Raw genomic sequence first — 10,227 nt, 5'->3', positions numbered from 1 at the left:
AAGATCATGAGGATGCTTTTAAGCATCTAGATGACGTCAACAACATTGCGGATTACTTCAACGTCCCAAATGTCAACAGAAGCATAGTCTTGCTTAGGATGCTTCCCGTCACTTTCAAAGGAGCTGCTAAGGAGTGGTTAAAATCACTTCCACCGGGTACAATCACCACTTGGGCTCAAATGGGTGAGCAATTCCTGGACCAGTTTTGCCCGCCATCCAAGATATCTAAACTCAAGAAGGCAATAGCCAACTTTGAGCAACAGACGGGGGAGTCATTATACGAAGCATGGGGGCGGTACAAGGGCTTGCTTAGAAATTTCCCTCAGCATGATCTAAATGTGCAACAAGAGATCTCAATTTTCTATGACGGGGTCAACGTTATGACGAGACAACTCCTTGACTCTCAAGGACCATTAACAAAGAAAAATCCAAGGGAGGTCAAGGAGTTGATTGAAGAATTCGCGAAGCATTCTCGAGAATACCACAACCCTAGGCAAGATGGAATCAAAGGCAGTGGAGGAGCCCAAACTGAAGAAACTGCAGCTGTAATGGCCATGCTGAATAACATGGATCACAGGATAACACAAATGGAGCAGTCGATACATGTCATAAGAGTGGGGTGCGAGCGATGCAGTGGTCCACACTTAACCAAGGACTTCAATGTGGGTGAGTTTGGGAACAGAAAAGCTCAAGTGTGCTACTCTAGTGGGGATAAGTTTGATGAGGACTGGAGGAAACCGAAGAAGGAGTGGCTGCCATATGAAGAGTATAAGAAGAAAAAAGAAGAGAAGTATAGGCAGACAAGTCGAGGCCTTTATCAAAAGGAGAAGCCACCAACCGAGAAGAAACTCGACCTAGAGACCATTTTGATGAAGTTTATGGAGGCTTCGGAAAAGAGACACAATGCCACTGATTCCGCCATTTTGGAACAACAAACTTTGATAAAGAATCAGCAAGCCTCCATCCATAACCTTGAAGTGCAATTTGGTCAACTAGCTACTCTAGTTCAAGAACAATTGTCCCCAAAGAATCCCGAAGTAACGACCCAATCTCACGTAATGGCCATCGATATTGAAGAAGAAGCAATCTCTGAGTTCCTGGAGGCATTGGAAGAAGAACCGCAGCAGCCCAAGAAATTAAGGATCGAAAATGAAAAAATTGTGGAACCAGGATCGCCACCACGTGGCACTCCTCTAGCCACGACGTGGCGCAAGTCTAAACAAAAATCCCTGGAGCCTATTCCAGCTTATCATCCACCTTTGCCATTTCCCACCCGACCAGCGCTTAGTTAACTGGAGAAGGACCAATTAGAGTTTGTGAAGCATGTGAAAGGGATTCCAATTCATACTCCCTTTGTCGAGTCCTTATCCAAAGCTCCCGAGAACTAGAAATTACTGCAAGACTTGATCGACACTCGAAGGCAATTAAAGAAGCAGTCTACAGTGGTTCTAAGTGAACAAACTTCACAAGCTGTGTTGGGAGAAACACCAGAAAAGATGGGGGATCCTGGACGCCTCACGCTTCCATATGAATTCGGGAATAAAATGAAGGTTAATGTTTAGCCGATTCTGGGGCTAGCATTAATTTGATGCCTTTTTCATTTTATAAAAAATTGGAAATTCAGAAGATGAAGGCTACAAAAATGAAGATTCACATGGCAAATCGTTCGGTGACACAACCCCGGGGCATTGTGGAGGATATTTTGGTAAAAATTGGAAAATTTGTTTTTCCAATAGACTTTGTAGTATTGGATATGAAAGAAGACCTGGATGTTCCATTAATCCTTGGGCGTCCATTGCTTAGCACTGCTGGAGCTCTTGTTGACATTCACGATTCTAAGCTCAATTTGAGGGTTGCAAATGAACAAGAAGTTTTTGGGATAAAAGATGACTTTCAAGAAGATAAAGAAGAGGTGTTCACAATCAATAGAGAGAATGAACTAGAAGAACTGGAAAAGCTTATGGAAGAAAAGATAGAGGCAGTTCATCAAGGAAAAACAACGAAACTGAGGGCATCTGTTCCATATTTGATTGAAGTCATAGCTTACAAGAGTCCTCCTTCTTGGGAGAGCAAAGAGGATGAGGAAATGACAAGTGATGAAGAAGAGATTACTTCAAGAGTAACAAAGCCAGTGGTGAAAGAAGAGCAGGATGCTACAGAGTGCAAGGACCAAACTAAGGGCACAAAACGCAAGCTTAGAGAAGAGGGAAAAGTTAAAAAGGAGAATTCAAAGAAAGCATATAAAAGGCGAGTTCAAGCTTACAAGCGGCGGTTCAAGGAATAAAAGATCTTAATGGGTGAATCTTCAGCAGATTCAACGTAGAAGGCACGGAGTCCGGCTCAAGACTCCAAGAAAAAGAAGCGCTTCTCGGGAGGCAACCCGAGTTTGGTTTGCATTTTCTTTTCTTTTAATTTGTTTTAATTAGGAAAAACCTCAACTCATCATCTAATAACTGGTAATTAGTAAGTAATTAGCTGTAGGGACTTTTAAATAATGAATGAAATGCAAGGAAATTAGTTAATATGTTAGACTTTATTAAAATTTTGCATTTAGCAGTTTCCACGACGTGGGCATAGCAAGCCACGTTGTGGCCCAAAATAAGAACACGGGATTATAAAGCAGACTTAAGGTCCACGACGTGGGCATAGCCAAACACGTCGTGGCCTTTAAAAATCAGGGGGGGACCATTTCTTTAAAACCCTTTGACCAATAATTCTCATTCCCCACTTGGAGACTGCCGCACGAACGGAAACATTATAACCCCACAGCCAATTTCTTATTCTACTTCCAATTTCCTTGCAAGATCTTGCCAATTAATCTACTTGGTACATGTTTTACTCATTATTTTGTAGTAATTCTTCCAATTTCAAGTTTTCATGGTTAGGGTTTGTATGATTCAAGAAATTGGTTGAATCTAGTGGTTGATTTTAGATTGCATGTCATTTAAATGTTCATAAGAACAAACCCCTAGCACTAATTGTGGTAGAAATCTCTTGTAAAAAAGTGCGATCAAGAAATTGTTCACGATGCGGCCCACGATGTGGCATAGCCTGGCCATGTCGTGACTTCTGGCAGACCCATTGAATATGTTTTAATGTGTTGGTTGTTTGCTTCTTTGGTTTGCTTTTGTATGCAGAAATGGGACCACGACGAGCTGTTCCACAAGAGGAAAACCCGATAGATGTAGCAAGTATACATCCGTTATACCAATTTCCTCAAAACATTCCCCGACCGTTGCTAACTACCTATGAGATTCGGCTTGGATGGCTCTACAATAGGGAATTTGCAATAGCCCCAATTATCGATTGGGGATGGCTTGGTAGAGTGGGAATAGTAGTAGAGTTGGAACGGTATTGGTCGAAGACATATGTTGGAGATCAATTTTCTTTCACTTGTCACGGGTGGAGGAATTTATTTGCTATTCAAGAACCCGTATACCGGGAATTATCGGTGGAGTTTTTCTCTACCGTATGCTTCGAGGAACGCACCCTTGATTTCACCTACAACCGGGCACTTGTGTTTTGTTTGGGTGGTATTTATAGAGAGTGTAGTCTTCGGGAATTCGCTTGGCGCATGGGTCTCTATACCGAGGTGGAGACGCAATCTCCTTTTTTCATACCGTTCTTGCTTGGATGCGTTCGGGATTTTGCTCCGGGTATTATGGATTTGCAGTTTTGGCGGGGCATTTCTAATCATGAGTACAACACTCGTGACTCGAGTGAGTCACAAATTCGGAATCCTGTTTTCCGATTTTTACACCGCCTTATTACTTTTTCAATAAATCACAAGCAGCATGGTGATAAGGTCCCCATTCAGAATCTGTTTTATTTATGGACTCTTATTACCACGGGGGTTTGTTGTGATTTACCTTATATGTTGGCGAGGTTTATGGGGAAGAAAGCGGCCAATTCTAGGCCCGGGAGCCCGATTACTGGGGGACATTTGGTTACTCGCCTGGCTAGGTCATATCATATTTTGACCCATGACTTTGTGAGGAATCTTACTCGGTTCCCGGATACAGACTTAACCATTCAAGTCTTGGGTGTGATGCGAGCGGTGGTGAATATCGGGGGTCGTTTTATGATACCACCAATAGATGATGAGGAAGAGGAGGTGCAGCCGGGACAGCAACCACCAGCCAGACCGAGGCGTCGGAATGTGCGGGCTAGAGGCGAAGTCGAGCGAGAGCGTGCTGCTTCACAGTATGTGCAGGGAGTGCCCACCGACCCTTTTCAGAGTCGGGTGGGAACGTATTTGGATAATCTACGGGGTCATGCCATTTACCATACCCAACTTACGGAGGGTATTTATTCTCATTTGGGTGTGACCCGACCACCTTCTATGCCACCACAGTATCCTTATTTTCCGACATGGGAGGAGCTATGGCGTCCACAGAATGACGGGGCAGGGCCAAGTGGAGCACAAGATCAAGATGATGATTGATTTTATTTCTTTTTATTGAGTAGTTTTTAGTTTGTTTGACTTTGGTGTGTAAAACATTATTAAAATTATGATGTTACTTTTTCTTTCTTTTGGGTTGTTCCATTTTTCAGATTAGCATTGGAATTCTAAGGAGCATAGAAGAGTAACTTTCGAGTCGTGTTTGTCTAGTCAAGGAAGCTTAGAGTCGTGAGTCGAAACCCACAAGTCAAGATAAGTGTGGGGTATTTTAGGAGAGAGGTTATAGTTGGGAAATATATATGCATGGGAGCGTCGGAAACGAGTTACCCATTGGTCAATGTTGCTAGAGTAAATAAAACAAATAAGTCATTTTCTGCTGATTCATAGTTTCCACAACGCGGACTCCTTCGCGCCACATCGTGGCGTTCTTGCAGTTAGACGATATTCCGCATTTTCATTCCATATCACGACGTGGCCAGTAATATGCCACGACGTGACCCATTTTATCATTGCCCACATTTTTCCTTACAAATACCCACTTTGAAGCATTGAAGTTTCGACTCATGTCCGTGGTTTATTTACGTATTCAACAAGTTCTACACCCAGTTTCTATTTTTGGAAGTCTAGTTGCACATTTTCCACGCTTTTGGAGATGCTCACGCCACTATCCCAGGGGAGTCTGTTCTTTTTTCTCCCTTTTCTTTAATTTTGATTTATGTTTATGCCTACAATGAGGGCATTGTATGAAATAAGTGTGGGGTAGGGGTAGAAAACGTAAATTGCTAGATAGTCATAGAAATTGAAATTTTTAGTAATTGGAATCTAGTAATAATAATTTGAGTTAATTGCTAGTGTTATGTGGGATGATCCGATGAAAGTTCAAATGTTTAGTTGAGCCAAAATACGTTATAGTGCATTTGTGGCCTCCCTTATTTTAGTGAAATCATGGAAAAAAAAACATAACCCCGCTCTGTTTGAAGGATGCAATATGTTTAGCAACCTAAACCTGAAATGTATCAAGGAAAATTATTATCATTAACCAATAAAGGTTGAGGTTGAGTGCCTCTACTTAAGCATGTAGGTTTTGAGTGAAAAAAGTGAGGTACATGTAATAAAAAAAGAGAGAGAGAATTACGAGTAAAGTGTGAAGAATTTTGGAGCAAATGAAGTGAAGATCAAAAGATCAAAATTCCAAGAAATTCAAAAAGTTGAAGATACCAAGAAATCAAATCAAATAAGGTCATGAATTCAAAGAAATCAAAGATCAAATTGTTAAGGAAGTGAAGAATTCCTAAAGAGCTCCGTAGTGGTATCAATGATTGTAATTCTAGATTATGTATGCTTAGGTTGCTCAACTAAAAATACCCTGAGGATAAGGAGGTTTTCTGCGGATGGATTCGGAGGGTTGCATAAAATGAGCATTGTTCGGAAAAAGTGGGCGAGTGTTTATGAAGATTATGAGTATTTAAAGTATGGGGGTACGTAGGTAAATTTTAGACACAAATGCATGCGTTGAGGTCTCGGCATAATGACTGAACTAGAGTCGGATTGTTCTGTGTGGTATTAGTAAGTAAGAATTAAGTTTGAATTTGCTTGGGGGCAAGCAAAGCCTAAGTGTGGGGTATTTTGATATTGCCATATTTATACTTATTTTTAGGCAATATTTAAGTACATTTTTATTAATAAATTGATAATATGTTTAGAATAATGATACTTATGAGTTTAAATTGTTATTTTCAGTCAATATAAAGGATTTTCGAAGAGAGGGATCAAAGGTGACAAAATGGGGAACATGGGAGGCTTGAAAGACAAGAAAATAGTAGATTCACGATAAGTGCTCAATTCACGACGTGGTGATGAAGCCCACGACGTGGAACGGGTGTTCCAGTAGATAAACATCGCGACACGGAGGATTTTCTTGGAGGATACGTATTGCTTGAAGCCCACGATGTGGCACGCCTCTGGCCACGATGTGGCGCGGTTTTTTAAGGATTATATAAGTCCTCCTGATTATTACGAAAAGGGAGTTTTTTGGCAGAAGAAAAAGAGTTCCAGGAGACATTTCAGAGCAAAAGAGAGGTCCTGGAAGAGAGATTTCAACACCAAAAGAAGTAAAGGTTTATATTTTAGTTAATTATGAACGTGTCTTTCATTAGTTTTAGCTGTGTTAGTTTAATTACTATGATGAGCAGCTGAATCTAGCTACTCTTGCTTAGCTAGATGAAGCTTTTAACTTACGAATAGTTATATGTTTATGGATTAATTTGAGTTGGTTAAAAATTGCTTATGTTTGATTTGTATGACCTAGCATGTTATTATTTGTTTATCTAATTGCTTGATTGCATGTTCTGTGTAGCTTAGTGACCATGAAACCGCATGAACCTGTTTACCTAATAATTTAGTGAACATTGAATTGTTAGAGCTAGGATTGACCAATCTTAGTTAGTAATTAGACTAAATAAATCTTAGTTGTGCTAGAGAACGTGAATTGTGACCATAATTGCGTTTATACAACAAATCTTACATAGCATATTTACATTCATAATTAGTTCTGTGTTTAATTATGTGTGAACATACATGGTTTAACATGAATTAGTTTCTTATTGGTAAGATAGAACTAAATTACTAATATAACTTAAAAAACCAACTTAATAATCTGTGATCATTAGCTAGCCATAAGGGAGAAGTGGATTCAAACTAAGCAAGAGAGTGTTTTTATTTATTGAATTTGATTTAAGTTCATCTGATCTTGTAAAACCAGATAAAACCCCTTATTAAACTTATTGATAAATTAGGTTAATTTAATAGTAAGTAAATTAATTAGAACACCGTTCCCTGTGATCGACACCCGACTTACCTAAGCTATACTGTAATCTAACTAGGTACACTGCTTATAAGTGCATAGTTAGTCTAAGTTTGTTAGGTTATAAATATTAAAATTAGTGGGTACTTTTGTGCACATCACCCACATTCCTCCTCATGATTACAGTACGTGCAAGCTATGGAGTCCAGCCAAACTCCCTTTTTTTGAAGCGCCACAGCCGATGGAAATATTTCTAGTTTTTCCCTCCACACAAAACATGAAACTTTTGGTGGAACTACTTTTAACCATTCCATTTTCGAAATGTTGGAGGGGATAGATTGGTCAATTCTGGTCCTCAAACAATGTACCGAGTACGGCCCATCAAGCGCAATTCTACACCTCTACACCTCTACTCCATGAACCCCCTAACGACAGGTTTTGAGATTACATCGGAAACAAGAATTCCAAGTGTCACTAATTCCTTTTTTGCCCCAGCTATGTTTTTCCATATACCTGCAATTCTATTATCTGCATAACGATCGTCAGCTTTGGATTGGAGGTTATGTATGCTGACACTACTCTACACCAAAGCAGAGATGGATCTGATCTTAATCGCCACCACCATTTTACCATCAATGCCATGTTTAGAGCCCTTATTTATCACACTCCTAAACCCCCATCATGCTTTGCTGATGTAATCTTATCCCAAGAGACCCAACAGAATTTTGAAGTGTCATTTGAACCACCCCAAAGGAAGGCTCTCCTAATTTTTTCCAGATGTTCAAGAATTCCAGTAGGAGCAGCAAAAAGGGAGAGATAATATGTGGGCAAATTGGCTAGGACATGTGTGATGAGAGTGAGCCTCCTCGCAAACGAAAGTTTTTTGGATTTCCATGACGTAAGCTTAGATAAGAACCTTTCAATAATTGGCTTCCATTTTTTTTTAGATTCATATTCGCTCCAACGGGTACACCTAGATAAGTGAAAGTTAGGCATGAAGGTTCACATCCTAAAGAATAGGCCCATTGGGAAGCTTCTGATAGTGTGGATCCGATTCCAAAAACTTTGGATTTGTTGAAATTTACTTTCAATTCGGATGAGACATGAAAGCACCTCAAAATTCGAGCAAGGTTTTGAATGTTTCTCTTCGAGCATTCGCCTAAAAATAGTGCATCATCTGCCTACAACAAATGAGAAATCACCAGTCCATTATTGGGAATTTGAAGTCCCTTAAAGATGACTTTGATATAAGCTGTCTTCAACGCCACATTAATTCCTTCCATGGCAATGACAAAGATAAATGGCGAGAAGGGGTCTCCTTGCCTCACCCCCTTTCCATTGAGAACTCTTTGGTTGGAACACCATTGAAAAGCACGGATGTTCTAGCCGACTTTATACACCCCCTGATCCACAACCACCACTTCTCTCCAAATCCCATTTGAATAAGTATCGAGTCTAAATACTCCCAATTTACTTAGTCAAAAGCTTTGTCAAAGTCAGCCTTGAAGAGCAACATCTTTTTCTTGACCTTTTTTGCCCAGGTACATACTTCATTCACAATTAATGGGCCATCAAGTATATACTTTCCTTCCACATATGCCAATTGTACTTCGTCAATACAATGTCAATAACCCTTTTGAGGCGAGATGCCAATATAGTGGAGATGATTTTGTACAGAGCCCATCAGGGCCCAGAGCCTTTTCATTGCCACATGCCCATACTGCATCCTTGATTTCGCACAAAGAAATGGGTTCTTCTAAGTAGTTCCTGTCAGCCTGATAGATACGTGAAAACATGGGATTTGAAAACTTGGGTCTGTGCACCCATTTTTCTTTAAACTTATTTTGAAAAAATCGATGTGATTTAGCTTTAATTTCAATTAGATTTGTGCTCCATTTCCCATTAATCATGATCCCCGTGATATTATTCTTCCTGATCCTATTGTTTACCCACCCATGAAAGAAGCTCGAGTTTTCATCACCATCAATGGCCCAACGGATTTTGGACTTCTGCTTAAGATCAAGGCTAGTAAATCTTTGCAGTTCAATAATTTTCTTGAAACCATCTCTCCTGTTTGCTTTTTCTGGTGTCGTGAGAGCTCTGGTTTCTGCTATGATGTCTAAATGCACCATCTTAGGCTTCAGTGATTTAAGTTCTTCAACCTTCTTTGGATGATTTGCAGCCCTCCATTCCTTAATTTTGTTATTTATATGTTTGAGTTTGGCAGCCAACATACAATCTGTAGTACCAAAACCTTGGAAATGGAGCCAAACACACGCCACAATATTTGGAAGCCATCCCTACCCATCCATGAATTAAAAAAACGGAATGGAGTCGGGTGAAAGTCAAGTGATGTAGTGGATAAAAGAACTGAACAATCATCAAAAGTCTCTCTAGGAAGAGCTGCAACCACAACATTGGAAAAAATAAATAAGAAATCATAGTAGACCAAGAATTTTTCGATCTTACTTAGTTTTAGGTCGTCGTGACAAAAATACATAAACTTGTGTCTGCCCATTTTTAGATCGTGCAAACCCCCATCATGGATGAATCTATTGAATCCCATTGCAATGCGTGCATAGAAGTTTGAATTAAACCTTTCCTCAACTCTTTTAACTGCATTAAAGTCTCCCAATAGTATCCATATTCCTTTTCTCCGTTCCATGATATTTAGAAGATCATCCTACAATTTCTCCTTTTCCGGGATGGCCTGAGGACCGTATATATTGGCAAGAATGATAGGTTTATCAATTCCAACCCAATCACCAATATTGATAAGATAATATTGAGATTTGATAACATCAATTGAGGTAAATATAAGAGGATCCCAAATGTTAATTAAACCCGCAGATCTTCCAGTTGTGTGAACTTTGGTTGCATCCCATTGTTCAGAACCCCAACAATTAGCCACATTTATATTGTCTGCGTCAGCAAGTTGAGTCTCTTGTATACCAATGAATGAGATTTTATGTGATCTGACCAATTTTCTAACCCACACCGCTTTACGATCTTCCCCCATCAT

At 39.9% G+C, this 10,227-nt stretch overlaps 1 protein-coding gene and 1 non-coding gene across 2 annotated transcripts; both read right to left on the bottom strand.

Annotated features, from left to right (window-relative positions):
- Positions 1-227: 227 nt before the first annotated feature.
- On the bottom strand, positions 228-334 carry LOC145027949 (small nucleolar RNA R71). Its single transcript, XR_013675710.1, has one exon. It is a non-coding gene; the product is annotated as a small nucleolar RNA R71 (small nucleolar RNA).
- An 8,484-nt stretch (positions 335-8,818) lies between these two features.
- On the bottom strand, positions 8,819-9,870 carry LOC145005635 (uncharacterized). The gene is made up of 3 exons (XM_078964753.1): positions 9,741-9,870; positions 9,531-9,608; positions 8,819-9,444 (listed from the first exon to the last, which is right to left on the bottom strand). The coding sequence occupies exons 1-3, from the start codon at positions 9,868-9,870 to the stop codon at positions 8,819-8,821; spliced, it is 834 nt and encodes a 277-aa protein (XP_078820879.1).
- Positions 9,871-10,227: the final 357 nt, after the last annotated feature.

This window comes from Lactuca saligna, chromosome 1 (genome assembly GCF_052625555.1).
Source record: "Lactuca saligna cultivar CGN05327 chromosome 1, ASM5262555v1, whole genome shotgun sequence".
NCBI classification, from domain to species: domain Eukaryota; kingdom Viridiplantae; phylum Streptophyta; class Magnoliopsida; order Asterales; family Asteraceae; genus Lactuca; species Lactuca saligna.
This window is presented reverse-complemented; position numbering and strand designations above follow the sequence as displayed.